At 39.3% G+C, this 21,016-nt stretch overlaps 1 protein-coding gene across 1 annotated transcript; it reads left to right on the top strand.

The window, feature by feature from the left end:
* Window positions 1-739: 739 nt before the first annotated feature.
* Window positions 740-13,671, top strand: LOC126918951 (uncharacterized). Its single transcript, XM_050727563.1, has 8 exons — window positions 740-1,850; window positions 4,262-4,294; window positions 5,002-5,067; window positions 7,529-7,770; window positions 7,861-8,122; window positions 8,196-8,589; window positions 8,674-8,856; window positions 10,328-13,671. The coding sequence occupies exons 1-8, from the start codon at window positions 1,773-1,775 to the stop codon at window positions 12,196-12,198; spliced, it is 3,129 nt and encodes a 1,042-aa protein (XP_050583520.1). The 5' UTR covers window positions 740-1,772; the 3' UTR covers window positions 12,199-13,671.
* Window positions 13,672-21,016: the final 7,345 nt, after the last annotated feature.

The following is a 21,016-nucleotide window of genomic DNA, read 5'->3' as shown; positions in this document are numbered from 1 at the left end:
GACAATTTACATATATTTTGATAGCTCATATTGATGTTTATTAGCCATATGTATATATAGCTTCAACTTGCACTTATAAATTAGAAAAGAGTGTGAAATTATGACACAACTGAAAATGTAGCAGAATTGCTAATATACGACATCTATCTATTATTTTTGTTCATTTTTGTTCCTTAATTTATCTTTTTATAAGGTGTGAAAGTTGTTAAAGAAATTGCTCGATTTGAGATAACTAGATATAAAACGATGATATTTATGTGCAAGGATTAACGCATAATTTTTAATAACATAATTAAATTTTTATAATGTAAGGGATGAAGATATTATATTTTATACATATTAAATTAGGCTATACATATAAGATAGGTATGTGATGTGTGATCACGTGATATATTATCACGTGCAAATGATCGATTTAAACTTCATATTTTCCTGTATATATATATCTTTTTTCTTTTTTATTTAATTTGTATATAATGAAGTTTTGAATAGCTTCGATATATTTACATGAGATAGAAGTTAATGACTAACAATTAATTTTCAATGTTGCGGCATATTGTGATTTATAAAAGAAATGAAAACTACGTAACGTACTCTTCTCGTATATACATACATACATACATGTATGTAGTAGTCTTTTTTATTACGATATCAAATATTAAATAACTATTTATTCTAATTATTTTAAATATTCAAAGTCTTCTTTTTATGATTCTAAGTATATAAGATACATTATAATTACTTAATATGTCATTACAAATATAAGAATGAGTATATAGAACGGTAATAATTTATCGCACTTTATGTAAGACTTTCATTATTTTAAGTGTGTATATGTTGGAACTAATGAAGCAAATCCTTTGATATAAATACTGATTCAACTTTATACGTTTAATAGGAGCAGCCGTGCCGAGACACGTATTTAAATATGAAAATTCCGAAACATATCTTCGGGTATCATAGAATGAGCTTGTCTCCTATCACGGACAGCATTTCATTTCCTAATCGTAAATATGTGGCGCCACTGTCGTCGGCATTACCAACGTTCACTATCGTAAAAGATCTACTTCAAGGAAATGTTTTCTTTGAACATCCTGTGTTTCTGAAAAATTTTTAAGCGTAGTTCATAGTGATTACACAAGATATGCGAACAATGTTTGTAAAAAAATTGTAATATAAAGCGATAGGCTGTTTCACGTGGCACATCTACCGGTTATAAGCTTGGCGCGAAAACTTTCTTTCAAGGAGCGCATCAGATCCCTGGGCATACAGCGCAGGAAGAGGGACAAAGACAGGAAGAAAGAGAAAGAGAGAAGAATCGAGGGTACGGGCCAGGGGTGTCAGGGGATCTCGAGCAACTTGGCACGTCCGTGTACGGAGGCAACAGTGCTGGTGGCAGCACAGACGCTCGTTGATGAGCGAACAATTCACTTTGGTGCGCGGTATAGCGACGTTGTTTCGTCTGATCGGTGTCGTGAAATAAGGGTGTGCATATGTACCTATGTAACGAACCGATAAAATATGTCTGTGACATTTTTATCTGTCCAGTTTTCTTAAGTTAAAACGGTCAAGTGTTGTTGCGGTGGCACGAAGAGTTTGTTAGCTGGTGCGCGCCGTGCGTGCGGTTGATCGGAGCGTATACCGCTGTTCTCGTCAATTTGGTGGGAGAGTGAGAGTGAGAGGGAGGAGGGTTTCCCGTCCTCCTCTTCTCTCGCTAAAATCGGCTGAATTTTTGAACAGGGAGGAAAAACGAATAATCTCAATAGAAAAATATGGAGATATCGAAGAGTTTGCAAGAAGAAATACTCACTGTGCAAACTAAACTGAAAAATGCCATACGCGATCATCAGGTGAGTACCGCGGCTATGCATGTATGTCGATAACGATTTAAAGATTGAGAGTACGAAGCCGAACGAACGAGCGACTAAGTTAACGAATGATTCTTGCCTGACCGGCTACTTCATACTTCTCTTTTAATACATTTATACTCTATCGATTAAAAAGTCGAGATAGTATGTGCAATAGATAATCGACTCGGAAAGTGAAATAGTTTTTAGACAGTTTTAACGTATTTTTCGAATGCAGTTTGTTGTTTCCCGAGGAATCATCGCAAAGTAAACGCAAACTAGTATATCGCTTGTTTAAGTTCTTAACAAATTCTTTTTATGACTCAGTTTCCTCGGCATTCCCACGCACTATGCGTGCACAAACGCATGTACGCATCGAGCACGCGCGCGCGTGCATAAATGCACACCTCCTATACTACATGTATTTACGGAACTTGTTATTTCAATGTAAATTCTATGAAATTTAATGAAACAATCACGTTGATCAAAGATGTCCGATTTATACAAGACACGAACAGAAACTGAGTCACTCTAATGTGGTATACAGTATACACCACCTTTCGATCTATTTTATAAAAGTATCCCTTTCACTCGTATCGGACGTTTGTAAACTGTATTCGCTCTTCGGTTACGTTGCGCGTTATCGAAAGTGAAAGAAGCGTAACAAGTTCCAAGGGAACTTTTGCTTGCTTTTTAATCATGTTATAAGCTTGCACCGCGCAATGATCATTTTTTTTACAAATCGCATAAACTCGAAGGTGAACGAGTGTTCAGACCTTAACCTTTGTTGGTAGAATGCTTCGACCGATGCGTCGCATGACTTTGAGAACCAACATTCTATCTCTCTCTTACTTTTTATCTTTATCTTTCTCGCTCGTTCATGCAGTTACTCACTTGTTCGGTTGATTTCCCTCTCTTTTTCTCCCGTTTACCCTAACTTCTATAGCCCTACATATATTCTCTCTTACTCTGTTTCTTTCTCCTTTATTTGCTTACTTTTGTCTTTGTCCAGTTCGCTTTTTTTTTTTTAACTACTGCCATATACTTTAATTTTATCATGATGTATGCACTGCACTTTTACTACGATAAACACAAGACGACTTCCACTATATTTAACTTCTACCTTATCCTGTTCTCTGCCGATTTACTTCTGAATTTCTTTATGTTTATTGCTCGATAGCACATAAAGTAAACCAATAAAAGTTTGATTAATTCTAACGGGAGTACTGTTAGTTTTTATCAATATTTTTGCACTGACCTTTATTTAAAACTTTTAAAGCTTGTTTTTTTTTTTTTTTGATACCGTCGATCTAAGCTCCTTATTAATACTAAATGATCAAAGACTAAAGGTATTCTATCGACTAAACTCCGGATGCGTATGTTAAAATACTATAAATCAGTATTACCGGATCATACATAACGTGTATACTTATTTCGTCTATTTACACTAAACTTCTATTAACAAGTACTAACGTTAGGGGGATATGTAACGCAATGGGGAAAGTTTAACGGCACACGATCCGCATTCTGCCCTGCTCTACCGACCTTGTCCTGTCTAATTCTTCGAAACTGAATATTTTCGTTCGTACGATAGTTTGAGATACGTGTAATCGATATATCTCGATAATCGATTTCTATTTATTTTCATCTCTTCGATATGAATTCGTTTTTCGACATAATCGATCCGTGTTTAGTATCATATTTAATAAAATTTTTGTTCAGCGTAATTATAAAAATAGCTTGCTTAATTGGTTAATCGCTGAATAATTTATCAGGAATTTATCAATTGGATTGTATTGGATCAATATTCGCGTTCGGCGTATTTGCGAACCGGATAGGGCAAACCTGTTCTCGTTTGATACGCATTTGAGTTACACGTCGATTGTCGGGAAACAGGTGCGTAGAATTATCGGTCTGTGAATTTTATAATATTTTAAAAAACAAAGTCGGAGCATACGCAACACAGGGGAAAAACTGGTATGCGACATTTTATACTTCGTACGAGTTTATTTTAATATTACGTACACATCGATATATAAATAAACGTATATAGAATATACTTTATTTTTATTTCGAACGTGTTTACTTTGGTGGTCGACAAGATTTTTTTTGAAAATCTTTCTCCCTTTTTGTTTTTTTAAGCGTAGATCAAAATGAGCCAAAACAATATTTCTCTACTGCAAAAGAGGAAACGAAAGGGAACTTTTAATCACGTAAAAACATTAATTTCACCGTTTGTACACATTTTTCAATACAAGCGACACACAATGTTACGGTAATTGCGTCATTACGCCGCAGAAGAGACGCCACGGTCGCGTGTATAAAAGCGTAGCGACCGAGGATGCTCTCGAATCGAACATTCGAACCATCTTTGTAACTATAACTAATCCTAAAATTTTCTCTTTCAATTTCAGATCTGTGTGGGCAAATTGAAGGATGACCCGAACGTAAGTCGCTTATTTTTCCTAATCCTGCGAACCATTTCGAAATTTACAAACACACGATCGTACGTACGAGTATCTCGGAGGGATCGTAATAACGGTGGTACTCTCGTACCAGGCTTGCCGGAAAACCAAGTCTCCGCTACCGGTTATTTTTGGCGTTACAATTGATTTGCTGTATTTAGTGGATGTTAAATCGTTCGTGTCTTGCTAACGTTGCTATTCGATGTTGTATTGATATTCTTTGCGAGATAGTTTTCTTCCAACTTCCTATATATAACGTAATAATTATTATCTCTGAAACAATTAACTCGCTTCCATTATATCTTATGATCGTTCTCACGTTGACCTTGATAAAAATATAATTAGAAGAAAATTTTCGTCCTTTTCTATCATGTCGAAGGAAGTGTTATTAAAATATGAAAATTCTTGTAACAATTACGTGTTACTCGATCAGTTTCTACCGGTGACTAACTGTTATGTCATAATAACTGTAACAGTACGATCGATGCGAATACTTACAATACAACAAACAAACAAACAAACAGACGAAGCTATAACAAATTATATTTGTAATTAGATGTAAGAATTTCTTTCGTTCTTTTTTTTTGTTATTATTTTTAGTAGAATGAACCTATTTGCATATAGCACTCTATTAATACAAAATATATATAGTACGCCTAATTAAGAACGTGTCCTCTGTTATTTTGCAGAATACAGATATCCTTGGTCAGATACAAAAGATTCACTTGCACATCGTATCTCTGGGAAGGTGCCAGGTAAGTTGAGAATCGATTTCCTCAAGCTTCACTCTTTCGCGATGATCCAGGACAGGCTTGCTCGGGGATGTTCCATATTTATGCCTGTCCGTTACGTGCAAATAGAAACGATATCATATCAAATTATCCTACCGATAACGAATCGTCTAGGAAACATAAAATTGTATCGATCAATGTCCCTGATTCGAGGCAAACGAAATATCCGCTAACTCGATCGATAGACGCATCACACAAGAGAAACGTTTTAAAGATATTACAATTAAGACAACCCTAATACTATCTATTGCGGTAATTTTATTTATCGGTAGTAAACATAAGTTAAGTATTCGGCATAAGAACATCTATAATAATTATTGATATTTTATTTCAAATTTGATCAAGCCTTTCACGCTGCTACCTTTAAATGGTACATTTTCTTGTAACACCAAAGCACATCATTGAAACGAATTAACTCACAAGTTTGTATAATTGATCTGCTTAATGGGACAAGTCATTTCTGGAATGCATTCGTCACAAACTGTCCATACGTTATCGAATTATGCGTGTATGTATCGACCAAGCTTGCAGTTTCTTCGTAGGATTCTCGCTAGCATGAGTAATGCACAGTTATAATTAAATAGCGAACTCGTTGAGCGAGTTTACCAACCACCTTTCCAAACTTTGTCGATCGCATCGAAGATAGAGACGAATAGACGTACTCTTTCTCCTTGCTCACGCACCATATATACCCTGCATCTTTCTAGTCTTTCGCGAGCTTACTCGACCACGTAACCATGGCTGTTACATTATCATAAGCTCGTGTACATCGCATCCAGTAACAATATCATATTTCCTACTGCAGAAACGTATGAACTTGGCGAAAGGAAACTTTCAATGAACGTTCCAAACACCGGAAATAACTGCTAAAGGCTACCTACGCTTGTCGACGTGACAAAAGAAAAAAAAAAGAGGATAAAAAAGAAAGTTGTAGAACGACGCGACTAATTAATGGAAAAAGAGACGCTTGCGGAGAATCGAATTTTCGACAAGTCGCGAGAAACATCCATTTTCTCGAAAGATATCCGCGGAACGTGTGCGCGGTCGCGTTAAATTATAGGAATCACTTGGAGCGCGTTTCTTTTTGGGATTCGCGAATCGACGCGAAGAATCGATAACGGGGCTAGTGTTGCCCGAAGAGACTCTGGTGGATGCGCTTTGCTATCGCCCAGCATCCTTTTCTAAACATTTTCACGATAATCCCGTCGACGCGGATGCGCTTCTTTCTCTTCCCTTTGTATACTCGTGTTTCTCCTAAAGTCTTTGCCTCGCAACGGCTTTCCTGGCTGCCATTTTTCTTCTTTTTTCACGTTGGCAATAAACGACCGATCCAGGTAGATTGCTGTCGGAGCGAAAGAGATACGTAAACGGATAGAAATGGATAAAGATGGAGTAACTGGGAGTGAAAGAGAGGCACGTATATACAGATACACGTTGAAGGGGTGGATGGAGGTTGTACCGGGGAGTATGAGATGGAGAGAGATGTTGAAGAGAGAGAGAGAGAGAGAGAGAGAGAAAGAGAGCGAATGGGACTTGGGCGAAAAGGAAGCAGAGTAGGGGCCGGGCAGAGGGGCTCAATCAATAAAATGTCCCGCAGAAACGTTTTCAGCTCTTTACGAAATCTCCGCGTTTTTTCCTTTCTTCCCTTTTCTTCTTCCGCATCCCTTCGGTTTCCTCGTTGGTACGTCGTCTGCTCCGGTTTTTCTGCCGCTTTCCACGCTCATTTCACCGGGATCGCTCTTCGACCGTTGTTCATTGTATTTCAAGTTAAACGTTTTACTTCCGAAAACTTCTGCAAGTTGCTCGCCACCTAGCCGAGACACGGCTGTTGTTGTACAGAAGGGGGAAGCCATCCTACCAATTTTAACAGATTATTAACATGCGACTTACTAAATACATACTGTCGCGTGCTGTCTTTTTTACGCGTAAAGGCGAAGCTTTTTATTTTCTATATCTTTCTTTCCTTTTTGACTGCAAATTGGAGATTATTATACAAGAGAATTAAGCTTGAAATTAAATCGATCGATGTACTCTCTAGAAAATCATGTCAGTTTTTGATTATTCGTTACGTAGCTCTGCGGATTCTTCGTCGCTAAATAATTAGAAATAATACGAACGCGCAACATTTTTCTTGGCAGAATGTATATCTCAATAAATTGACGTAATAACAAAGGGTACACTCGTTCTTTGTAATTTATTAGCAATCGCTGATCTATTATCGCTTGCATTCGTATTGTCGTTGATATCCCAACGAATATTTTCTCAATTTGTAAAAAAGCGCGTTTGCTAAGGATGGGCTTGCATCTAACTTAACCGTACGAATTCATATTTAAACGATCTGCAACACGTAGTCTGCCAAGAAAGTTTTCTATGATCATCATTGACCGATGCTCTCAAGCTCATAGTTTTCTATCTGAATACGCAGAAGCAAGTTGTCCAGCGGCTGCGCAAAGAGGTCGAAACATTCAAAGCGGAGAACGCGAACGGGGCAAAAGTTTCCATCGCGTCGCTTCTCGGATTGAACAACAATAATCATATTACAAATAACAATGAAACAAAACTTAAGACCGGCAATGACTTCACTACGAAGAGTTCGAAAGAGGACTACGAGGAGATCGTTAGAAACGGGGATATTGTCTCGCCTACGCGGAATCCCGCATCTACCAAGTGAGTTTTAATTGCGAACCTCAAATAGTTCGTAGTAGTTGATAACGGGAATTTCTTTTATATAAAATCATTTATCATGTTCGTTCTTAGGGGACGGCCCAGTTCGGTGGAAACGATTTCCGGTGAAGATGACGTCATTGAAGTTTCCATGGACGAGAATTCTAATGAGAAATCCGAGAAAGAAGAGTCAGAGGAGCGTAAAATCGAATCGACTGAAAAAATTAATTTTTTAAACGCTCTTGGTCTCATTACTACTAAAATGTGCGCCGAATTACAAAACAAGAGGGCTGAAAGGAAACGTCGGAGTACTGCTAATCCGCAATTTGTATATTCCAGTCTTGAAGTGCCAACGGTAAATATAGACAAATTTTTAATTATCATATTGAATGGCATTAGATATCAAACGTTTTGTATGTTTATTCTAGAAACGAAAACGACACTCGTACCTGCAATCTGGAAATGTTCCGCAAACTCGTCAAACTACTGCTCGTATGAACGGTCCATCGCCACCTCCTGTAAAAGTTGTGACAGCAAAGTCTACGTCACCACCAACGTCAAGGACAGTGATGAAATCTTTAATACCGGTACAAAAGTCCACTACGAGGCCAAACATACTTAGAAACGTAACGGAAAGTAAAGTTTTCCCTAATAAGAACAAAGCTGAAAATGGACCTAGTCAAACTCAATTACCTGTAACTACCGTAAAGTCCGTTCAATCGGTCGGCAGCAAGGCGGTTCATATACCTGGTTTACCTTCCAGCTTAACTATTGAGAGAATTAGCAGTGACTCAGCAGTCTGTATAAGTTGTAGAAATCCAGGTATACCCTTAATCTTGCTTTACATTGTTCTTGTTTCCCTGTCTTTGAATCGTAAATATTCATTTAAATTTTGTGTGCTAATAGGTACCTTAACGGTATGTGAAAATTGTGCATCGAATTACCATGTGTCTTGCCACTCCATATCACCAGCTCCATCAAGAATATGCCCCAAATGTGCGTTAATAGACGAGGAAGAAATTGGCGACGGAGACGAAGGGGAGGAGGGAGATGAAGGACGCTCATCTTTTAAAAAGGACGAGGAATTCGGTAAATCGTCCTTGGTTTTTCAGAAGATTTTTAGCTGTAGTAACGTTGATCGTGTGATTGACAAAAAAGTTCTTGTTTCCTGCAGACACTAGCTTTTATGAATGTTCGTGGCACGCTTATCTCATTTCGCGGCGGCACCGTTCGGAATCATTCGATGTATTGTGATGTATTCATGATAACAAAAAAAAAAAAAAAAAAAAAAAAAAGAAAGAAAAGATAAAAATATAGCGGCATTTTGCTTATACTCGATAATCAGAAATTTGCGTACAAATGTATGTACTATAAAAGAGTTTTACGCGAAAAATAAAATGGAAAAAGTACTTATAAATAATGCAAACAAGTTGTATGAAAGAAGAGCAGGAAATTGTGTAACATGGGTCCACAATTTCTAGATTTAACGTGCAACGAGGTATCGCAGCGTTGCCGCAGACTTTATTGAGCGTAAGCACACAGAGAGAATAAACGAGAGAGCAGCCTGCCGGAAGAAGTGTCGCGAGTGAAACCGGCTTCTCAAATACAGCAGAAGAATTTGCAATTAAGAAGAACTTTTTGGTCGATCGTCAGTAATAGGGCACAAAAAAGCAACGTGTATTGAACGCGAAATATCTTGCAGAGGAGAAAGAGAGAGAAAGATATGAGCTGCTCAAGCGAAACTCGGATCTGAGATTGCAGGTTTACGAGTTGGAAAAACGCTCACAACTACTCGGCCAGTCCCTTCAGGTTCGTCCTGTGGCCTGCGTAGAAAGAAATTCACAAATTTTTTTCATTTGGAATGCCGTTAATGGAATTATACGCAAATATTTTGCATCTTTTGTTTTTTCATCAATGAGAACCTGCAAGATCTCTACGTTTTTCTTGTTCATTTTGAATATTCTTTTCTAAATATGTGCCGATTTTTTTATAACAAAGCTAGTTGTTTGCTTTATAAAAAAATCGATTTATCTAACGTTATAATTTTTTTTTAGCATTATTACTGTAGACATATACACGTACAGACATAATTTTTTTGTTTTCTTGAAGTAACTTATTCGCTACTGTTCATAAAATACATTATCTACTGTAATAATTTGATTCGTTAATTCGTGAAAGTACGTAATGCACGATGCTTCTATCACGTACGACTTAAAACAACTTCAGTGTTTTATAAAAAAAAAAATTAATTTCGACGTTCCATCTTTACTTCTTAAATTTAAATTATGTATTGCTTATGTAATCTGTCTTAGTGAATATAGTCAATTGACGAAGATAGATTCGTGTATAAGAAACGTTGAAAAGTAGCGTATGTGTGTAAATATCACAATACCGGGATATATTTCAAATCGTTTCGTTAAAATTTTGTTCCGAGAGCATGTGCATCTTTATCGTGATATTATCAGACAGTAATCGATGTGAATCTTAAGTTTTGATATTTTTCAGATTCTTTTAATACAGTGATGTATGTTTGCTAATTATTAAATTTTTCTTTACACAGCTACAGGAACGCACGCGACAGGAATTATTAGGAAAGCAAGAGAAGACGCAGAGATCTATAAAACGACTTGTGGACTTCATAAAACTGATGCAACTCAGAAAAAGCGGGGATTCTCCTCTTCCATCGGCATCGGTCAACTTCCCTCCTCAACTTTCCTCATCCCAATCTCCTCCAATAACATCAACCAATCAGACGTTGGGACTTCTACAACAATCAACAGTGACTATCGAGAAAGTTCCGTGCCCTACTCCTCCATCGTGCTCAACCAGCTGCCCCGATCGAGCATCGCCTATGTCGATAGGACAGAACCGCAAGTGTCCTACGCCTATCAGCTACCAATCACCAGTGTTCAGTCAGAAAAGCATCAATCATACCTTATCGTTAAAAAAATCACAGAACCAGCTAGAAGGGCAAATCAATCTTCCGAAGACCAAAATCACGCCACAATGCTCAACTACAAACTGCCAATCACATCAGGCTACAACTCTCGCATTCAGACCGAAGTCTCCGACTCCTCTGTGCTCATTGGTAAGCAATTGCCTGACACCGTCGGTCGTAACCGCAAAAAGCAAACAAATCGCGCAGTACCCGCCCTCAATCGTATCATGGACACCGAAAATCTCTCCATCACAGCAAAATACCAATTGGAACGAACAACTCTCAATGGAAGAAAGTCCAGGACCAGGCAGCCAAGAAATAAGTTCGGTATCAATCAACTGCGATCCACCAGAGCTACAGAAATCCTATTGCCTTCCTACGATAGTACCGAATCCGATAAGCAGTTACAAATTACAAAGTCAACCGAGCCAGAGGAAACAACTCTGTTCAATAGTCGTCCAAAGTACAGGCCAAGAACCGGTGGTCTTCTCCACTCACTGTTCTCAGGCCATAACAAGTCCTATATCCTCACCGATAATTCTCGAGAATCACGAGACATCGGTCCAGGTAACAAAGATTTCTCAATCGGGAGACAACAGCTGTATCATCAAAGCTACCAGTTGGAATCAGGCGAACGAAACGAGCCCACCGTCCAATTGCAACGTGGTGCCCTCACAAAATTCTTCGAGCACGTGAAATTGGAAGAAGCGCATATACCAGCGCCATCTAGAGCAAAGCTAGTATACAAAAGCGGTACTACTTCCGAAAGGAATGAACTTGAAGTTACCGAAGTCGCGGACGAAGACACAAGTAGTAGCGAATATGCCACCAAGACACCCTTGGCATCAAGCAATTTCGAAGATGATTTCGTTGATGGGGAGATCAAACAGAAAAATTGGCTCTCGAGCAAGATCATAGCAAAGAAAGGACAAAAGAATGACAACATAATCAAGAGCGTTGAATCGCACGATTCTGCTTCGAACTCGATGACATCGAACGACTTTATCACGTATGAACGTAAACACGGTAATACGTATGTTAGAGTCGAATGTGAACCTGGCGATGAGGACGATAATGCATTGACTGATACGTTTCAAGATGATGTGACTTATACGCGCATCGGACCTCTGACAGAAATTGTATCAGAGAATCGGAAGGATCGAGAAGATTCAGCATCTCTGTGTAACGCACAAAACACTTTCTTGGAGCTTCGTAACGAGGTCTCAGTTCCTGATGATAAGGCTGATTCCGAGAGACAAGACTTATCTAGTGGCAGATGTTCGACCAGCGCCAGCAACAGTAGCAGCACGAGCGACAGCGATACTCCGGAACAAGCGATGAATGACTCCATTAAGTACTCTCGACGATTATCCGGAAACGATTATAAGGAACGTTTGGGCATTAATGCTGTATCCCCGGAGAATATGCAAGTCCTCGAGCAATTCGAATCAGCTATGCTGGAAACAGGATGTAGCAATGCTGCCACTTGCTAGGGTTAGATTAAAATGCGGTGTGGACGCGTTGATTATGCTCATTGCTGAAAATTTTTCCTTTCGTCGATGAAATTGACTATTTCTCAAACACTAAGTTTTTTTCGTTTGAAGAGAAAACACTTTTGAGATAATTCGAATTCGTATGTTTAAGGTGGGTTAGATTACTAGTAATCGTTACTGAATTTCTTAGGCAGTTCCTACTTTTTATACTGTCTCGAGAAACATTGCAATTGTTCGTATATCAATGTTCCGATTATAACATTATGATAATAGTGGTAATTAACTACCATTATATTTCAATTTATAGAGATAGATTTTCTTATTATTCTGTTAGTTTTGTTAGCTATCCTTTTATTTATTGATTGTTGTTCATCAGATTTCTTGTCTTAATCTTTTCGTAATAATTAACGATGCACGAGGACCAAGTTTGAATTTTTCCTAATTCAGTAACACAATTTGATGAGAAGTTAAGGGAAATCTTGAACCATCTGTGTACAATTATACAGATAGAACATTAATTCAAATGGATAATGAAAAATTGTGAATTATCATGCGTAGTAAAATTATTTATGTAAAAATTTTACTAAGTTTTAAAACGCTTTAAACATTGTTTCATTGATATTTTCAATCTCGATGGGTAGGAAACACGCACATATCTGACAGATACTGGGCGATTTATGAAAGGTTTAAAAGTAAGCCTATGTACGTAAGTCGAGTCATATTACCATACTGCCTTAATAGTAATTTAAAAACGATACTTTTTACAATAATTTCTTATGGATAAGCTCGAGAAACGTGTACGACTCAATAGACTGATTTGAATGTCGCCATATTGAAATTAAGAAGAACGAAGAGGAAGAAAAGATAATCAAAATGCATTACCGTAATCGAAAACGTAGACGTTAAGATTGCGTGAACGTTAAGTAGATAAAAAAGTTACTGAAGCAACTTGCTATCTTAATTTTATGATTTAGATAGTTTCTTACGAACGAAGTATAGGAAAAAGAACCGTGCTTTTTTTCTTTTTTGAATACCTTACATCGAAGTAAATGTTTCGATAAAGCTGAACGTTACTATTATTTTTAGCATATCGTTTATCAAATTCTTAAGCATTTTCTTCGATAAACAAATGGTAGCAGTATTTACTACATTTCAGTCCGTGATGTAGGCGGATGTCTTTCAGCAGTTAGATTGTGTCGAATATTACGATTTATATAGCGGTGAATTAATCAGTATATTGCCGTTGATATAATTTTTTTGATCGAAAATTGGGCGGTAAGCAGTCGAGTTCATTAATCTATTTATTCCGTTTTCGTTTACCCTCTTGCGGCAATTACCGCCAGCTTGTCCAATACATTTAAGTAGTGTATAAAACAAAAACAAAAAAAAAAAAAGAAATTGTTATGCAATGTAGGCAACGAGATAAAAATCGAAATTCGTATTTTTATGAATAAAGTGGAACTGAAATATAAATTCTAGAATACAGATCTTTATTTATACGTGATATGATTTTTTTCTTAAATTTTTGAATTTGTTTTTCGAGAAACAGAACGTAGTAAAAATTAGTACGCGACAATGGTTTTAATAGAAGTGATTTTTAACGACACAGTATTTTGTAGAGCGTAATAACTTTTATTTCGTATATTGACGGACAACGGTGATGTAGAAGGGGAACTCCCGACTCGGACAAACACTCGGCTAATGATATGTAAATATGGTGGAGCTAATCAAGCGGCTGTGCCAACAGGATGCAAGAAGAGATCGGTAGTGCCGTGCGAGCGTTCGATAGCCAATGCATTTGTGCTGGCCTGCACACACGTATCGTGGCGCAGTAACTCGCGTACATATTTAATAGTCGCACGTTAATTGCGCTCTGTTTGCCCATTCCCCATTCTACGCTTCATCCCCGTACCTACAACCGTTCTCGTCACCCTTCCTCTATTCGCCCTTCTCCTTTGTTAGTTTCTGCCAGAGTTTAATTTTAACCAATTTATCTCGAACGTTTAATCGTTTAATCGTTTATTATCGAAATCCTACATAAAGCATGGATTTCCGTATAATTGATAGATTTATATGAATATTTTTCGACACTTTCTTAATTTAATTCTTTGATATTATACAGCTGTTATAGTAGAAACGATACTAACGTTTTCTTTATTCATCCTATATTTAGAACTCGAATAGTTTACATAAGCGATAAGTAACGGAAATGACGACGTAGTAATCAAAGATAAAGAGTCACTCGTAGGGCAGTTACCGTTCGAATGTTGAATTTCTAGTTCGGTATTCGCTCACTAGATGGACAAAGGTCAGTGTCATTTTTCTACGTGAAATTCAAATCGAGGTAGAGTTCAGGCTTCCCCTGCGGGTCAGACAGTATTCGCTTCCTACGATCGATCAAATCGTAACTTCGTAATAGAATGTGTGCAGTGAAATATAACCACTTCCAGAATCATCGACTAGAGACCTACTGCGGGCGAAGCTATTGTATCGCTGCGGGAAGCAATCTTCACCGAGAATGACACAGGTATATCGAGTCACTGTCCTTTCAAACGGTTGCCAATAAACTTTCCCGCTTTTAGATTGCGTTGCGTCGTAACAGTAAAATTAAGATCTTCAATGACACGACAATTGACACGAAGTGAAATACTTTGATTCTTTTTCAACATCATTATAAATTGAAAGTGTAGATCATTCGCTAAATAGTTGCCTTTTCGGCGCGGGGAATATCGAGACAACATAACCATAAAATATGAGATTCATAGAATGCAATGAGAATGGGAAAATGCGAAAAGGGCAAACGATGACATCTATTTAATTTATTTGTTGGCACGTTGTGTTTAAATGAGTTATTGTAGCCGATAATGATTCCTCTGGTGCTGCTAATACTGCCAGATTAAATGTAACCCAAACTTCGGAATGCGACTTACAATTAGTCTCACTGATTCGAGAATTTAAAATGAACAGATTGTAACCATTCTTCGTCCGCCGATAATACATTCTTTCATGCGTAATAGGAAACGATGCTTTTCTGCAGTAGCGAAAAGTACCATATCAGCAACTTTTTCTCTCGTCGACCAAACAAAACTCGGAAAGACTGTCGATAACTTCGTGTTTGAATAGATTTCAAATGTTATAGCAAGAGGCTGTACATTTTATCTGATCATGAAATTATATTGCATTTTCGGATAGAGGGTGTTTATTTGTAGTTATCTTCAACTTCTCTGAGATACATATAGGTACATATATCGGGTAATCTTCCCAGACGTTTTGCTACTTCTTCGCAGCTTTGAACAACAGAACGCCATAGGGCATAGATCGTTAAAATCGATTCGAAATCGACAGTTTCGTCATTCACTGTACCCACTCGACGGTCAATTTTTGGATAAACCGTATTCATCGAGAGAAAAAAAAAGAAGAAAAGAGAATAGGGGATCTCTCCGCGTCGAGATTTACTTGCATTTATCGCGTTCCATTACTGTCGATGGACGATTCGGTCGCCATCAGCAACGTCGCCACTGCCAACCAACATCGCCAGTCCCAATTAAAAGCCCCTCATCGTCGCTCCGAAATTGATATCGGGAAACAAAAACGCCAATTCCAGGCGTCTACTTCGCGTGTTACGTGTACTTGTATACCCGTTCAATACGTGCATACTCGATGACCGGTTTCTGTGTATATGTATCGTACGTTCTTGCCCTCGCGCACCTATATGTGCACGCCGCGCCGGTCTTGGAAGTGTTAATTGACCGCTGTCGGTCGTTACACGGTTGATCGCAATTAAACACCGCAATTTTGCGAACGAACGTTGGACTTCTATGCCGAATTAAAATTACAGTGCTCGGAAGATAAGGCGTCCCGTTCGAATCGTGAGTCCAATATGATTTTTTTATCGATCAACGATTGACGACGTTCTTTTCGTCGTTCTTCTGCAGTCTTTTCAAAGGATCGGATATCTCGCGCCTAGCATCGTATACGTTTGCAATAATTGCTGCATGGCGATCGAATTTCGGGCATTAACGCTCGTCGTTAATCATTACGGACCGCCACCGCGACAAAGGGGGGACACTCTCTGCCCCTCGATCCCTTGGTTTTCAACGATCCAACAGAGGTCGCGGTCGCGCTGGCGTAGGTAATGTATTCGGGATTCTAGTCGTGTCGCGACGTTATTATTCCGTCGCGATGTGTAAAACTAGTTGACGCTTCGTAAACCTCGATTTCACGCCTCGTCGACCTCTAATTAATGCAGTAGGAAATTGTTATTCCGTTACGTGCACTCTACGTTCCATGCATTATTTCGGATAGCTGATAGTAACGCCCGCTCGTGTCCACTACAGCCTTTACCGTCCATTTATCTTTTGCACGGCATTAAACGTTCTTTCGACTACGAATGCGGATCGTTCTTTCTCCGATTGATCGCCACGCTGTGCTGGAAGCTACTCGCGATGAAAGCTTAATGATACACTCCGCGTGCTATGCTTCGATTTAGAGACTTTTCGTCGATTATAGAACAATGGCAGAGTGTAAACGATATTTCTATCTTCGAAAGAGTTCTCTCGTTCTTTTAGCAATTCTGATATTTGATCAGATCGACCGCGCATACAGGCGTCCGGTGCGTAAACGAAACTCAATCTGCTCGTTTGTAAATGAATTCTGTGGGATTGCAGGTGATCCCTGAATTCGATTCGATTGACTGCAATTCATCTGTCTGGCCGTTAAATGTATTTCCTATGTCGAAATGAACGTGCTGGAAGAACGGAAGATAGTAACGATAGAGTTTAGTGGCTCCGCTAGTGGCAGTCGTAACGTTAAAATTCAAGTGACGCTGTATCTGGCAGCTAGATTGACCCGAGTCTCTTCTTATTATTTTATAGCACAATAGAAAACGAAAATAATTGTACGTTTCTTGGATAAAACGTGTTAATTCCGTAACCAGAAAATTATAGCTTACTCTGGTATTTTTGAGGTTAGGGTCAGGTGGAAAGAAATGAATAGGAGGGATAGAAGAAAAACACAGAGAAAGAAAGGGAAAAGAAGGAGAAAGAAAAGAAGAATAGCCATTACGAGCAGTACCTTTACTCGCGTTGTGTGTACGATTCAAATGGGAATGACCTAATACTTACTTGGCGTAGGGTTTTTGGGATTTTTATATCCTACCTCCTCACCATCCGACACTGAATTTCTTTCGTAAAAGTCTTGATCGATTTTTACATAATCGTGTACGTTATGATGCTAAATGTATAAAATCAATTTGCCAACGTCACTGCTGTGAAATTACAACGACGTAACATAGTTCATTTGCACAAAGTCTAAGGGCTTACTAGAGGGGAAGGGAGATGGGGGAAAGAAATCGAGCAAGCAATAACGAACAATGTCCGATTACCTTAATATTAGCCCGCGGGTTCCTTTCAATTTCAAGTTCGTGCTAGTAACTTACAGAAAATTTCCTCGTTTCGCTCATTACCTGACGGTATGCGCATGGCACGGCTGCGAATACACCGTAGGTTGAGCGTAACAGGCGAGTAGGTAGTCAGTGAGGATGGGCCGGCGCTACTATCGCGTATACGTGGATGTAATGCATGCTAAACATGTCAGGTAATTAACGTGAGCATTACACGTATGCTGCCACCCCTTCTGCCACCCCTCTATCCCCCTTCAGCTTCGTACACTAATTACAGTCAGCTATAATGCCAACCAACCAATCGAACAGAGTTTGAAGTTCGTGACCGTGCCGTGATCGTGAAAATGGACGTACTCGCGAACAATCATGGTTCTTGGATGCCGTGCCGCGCCGGTCCCAAGGGTGTTTTCAGGATTTTCGGATTAGCGATGTCGTCGTCCGGCTCGGCTACCGTCCCGAGTCGTTTCGTCGATCGATATCAGGAATTTTGATTTATTCGTTGCTCATTTTTCGTTCTATCAATCGCTTTGCTAACTGGCGCGGTTAACGAGACGCGATGTCGAAAGGGGAGAGAAAGAAGTATTGGATTTGTTAGGAGAGTACGGGACCATGAAATTTTTCCGATGTTCTTGAAATGTGGGCTCGTTTAATGCCTCGGCTGGATTTAATGTTAATAGTTCGTTAAAAGGAATCTGGGATGTAACGTTGTCCCGTAGGAACCCGCATTGGTCCGCTAGAACTACGCTCGAAAGACGCGGGGTAGAGAAGGAGAAGTAGAGAAAGGGAGAGACACGTACATCGTGTATGAGGGTACAAAGAAATTCTAATCGAGATACAACCGTTGATCCTGCGACAAATTACACATACGGGTCCTATTACGCGAGAGAACAACTGTGTCGATCGAAAATCTTGTCGACGCCTGCGTTCATTCTCACCTAGTTGCATTCAAAGAACAATTTAGTCGAGTAGATGTTTTTTCAAGTGAAATTTATTGGTCTGCGAGTTCGTAGATCCGAGAGTTCCCTTTCGATTCCGTACAATTCATGATTTGGAAAATAAATGTTTATCTGACTGGCCGTGATAGAAGGGTAAAGAGAAGTGGGAAAAGAGTAGCATAGACGCATCTTTTACAGTCCTTTAACGATGATACATTGCTTCCGAGACTTTCCAATGGTCGCAATCCTGGCCACATTACTGTCACTTAGAGGATGAAACCACGAATCTGTCTCCAAGGATTCTCGCTCGCCTGCACTCGAAAGTCGTGAAAAGTAAATTAGTGTATGTTAGGAAATCTTACTCGGGCAATATAATACAAAAGTGTTTATTATACATATATCCGGATTATATCGAAATTCTATATATAAAATTGATACGGTCGCTTTAAGTAGTCTGAGATTTATCAACTTCAAATAACAGACTATACCCGAAATCGATATAAACATTTTAATACGTAATATCGCGTAAATATTAATAATCTGCGATTTTATTATTTGTTTGTGTGTTACGCGAAATTATTCGGTATATTAAAACGAATTAACGCCGCTTGGAACGTAGACGTAATGCAAATGCAACGAACAGCCGTGTCGGAATGATTATTCGTGATTATTCGCAAACGGGACGAGCACGAAACCGAAGAACATGTAACAACAACGAAGAAGATTCGAGAAGTTGGAACAGTCGTCGAGAGGCTGAGTATCGAAAGAGGGATTGCTTGAAGGGGAATTGAAAAGAGAGAAAGATAGAGAGGGAAGAGAAAGACCTTTCGCATGGTCCTTGTCGTGATCCTACTTGGGGCGAGTACGGTCGTCGCGACGCGATGCGTCCACAGGACCGACGAACGGTTAGTTAAGGAACACGGGAAAGCACTTCTGAATCACTCTCGACGACGCGCGTCCCTTCGCTCGCGCTACTTCGAATACCACGATACTATACACTTTTCCACGAGATATCACTTCGTGCATATATCAATTTTCCACTCACGTCACTGGCCTTCGCGTGAACGTACGGCAAAAGTGGAATATGCGAGCCGAGATACGCAACGATGATTTCGTAGCTATAGACTGTCAGGCGCCACCTTAGGTACGTTTTCATTTAGCATCGATTAATCACCGTTGAGATTTGCTTAATCGAGTTTCGGGTCTCCGTAAAGAAATTTATGAAATCACGGGCAGATTCTGCGCGTGAAAATTCTTGAAAATTCTTTCTAAGACGATTTGATTTTGCGTTCCTCGGCCGCGAACGAACTCGAAGAAGACGATTGCACGAATGAATTCCTGGTACACGTTACAAGCTCGATCGAAAAAGAAAATAGTAACTTTGCTTTTAAGAAAGCGTTAAGGCAACCGCGATAAGCGTGTCGTTGGTAACTCGAGAAATAAATCGTCAGGAACAATTCTCGCCGGGAACGTTGTACTCTCCATCAAGCGCGGTTACTTTTTCCCATTTTCTCACTTCCGTCGAGATCTCTTCTCCTTTTACCTTTTCTTTTTCCCTCCCCCCCCCTCCTTTCTTCTACATTCTTCTCGGAGATCCTGCGAGTTAGCACCGAACACTCGCGCAGATTCGAACTCGGAAGCGATGCATCATAATCAGGCGGTCAACTTACTTAGCCCGGAGTGCTGCGTGCTTTAAGTTAATTAGCTAATTACTAATTTTAATCGGATGACGTATGCGCATCTCGAGGGATACAAGCAAACCCTCTTAACAGGGGGAAACTGAACTCCCATCATCCTTCTCTTTCTCTCTCCCTTATCCTCCGTCGATCTTCCTTCTCGTTGCTCCTCCCGCTCGCCTCATCTTCAACATTCTGCTATTCCCCCTGCGATCCTCTCTCTTTGATACGTAGAAGCCGAGAATGCTACCTAGCTCTAACGTAAACTCAACTTAATTGGGTCTAAGTAACTTCGCTAAAACTATCTGCTTATTTTTCATTCATTTTCGACTACCTTTTTCACCTTCTTACCAACCGTCCTAGGTTCATTTCGTAGTTGTTCGCGAAGATTCGCGACGAGACTAGAATCGCGATCTTAAAATTATGAATGGTTCCTTAATATCCGTGGGTGTATCGGTGAGGGATCGCTATCGTTGAAAGAGTCTCGAGCTATCTGCCTCACGAACGAGGTTAGCCCTCGTTAATGATGCAAAACGACATAGAAGATCCATGACGGCAGCGTGAAATAAATATTTGAAACGATTTGAAATGTCGCAGGGAACACGTTAAACCAGTACCCATCGTGCACTTGCTAGTTCGAACTCGATTTAAATCTGCTCGTTACCCGATCGACGCGTCGTCTTACTTTGCTTGGACTTCTTTTTTAAAATCTCAGGCAAATACAGCAGCTCCTTGTCTCATCCGGTCTCGCCTGCAAATGGAATTCCACCTGCTTAATGACGCGTCTCATTTGCCACATCGATGAC

Source organism: Bombus affinis, chromosome 7, assembly GCF_024516045.1.
Source record: "Bombus affinis isolate iyBomAffi1 chromosome 7, iyBomAffi1.2, whole genome shotgun sequence".
In the NCBI taxonomy this organism is placed as follows: Eukaryota; Metazoa; Arthropoda; class Insecta; order Hymenoptera; family Apidae; genus Bombus; species Bombus affinis.
The sequence above is the reverse complement of the archived record's forward strand: the minus strand, read 5'-3'. Positions and strand labels throughout refer to the sequence as shown.

Coding starts and splice junctions, on each gene's coding strand:
- LOC126918951 (XM_050727563.1), top strand. CDS start 1,773: ATGGAGATATCGAAGAGTTTGCAAGAAGAAATACTCACTGTGCAAACT. Junction 4,295..5,001: donor AATTGAAGGATGACCCGAAC/GTAAGTCGCTTA, acceptor GTTATTTTGCAG/AATACAGATATCCTTGGTCA. Junction 5,068..7,528: donor TATCTCTGGGAAGGTGCCAG/GTAAGTTGAGAA, acceptor CTGAATACGCAG/AAGCAAGTTGTCCAGCGGCT.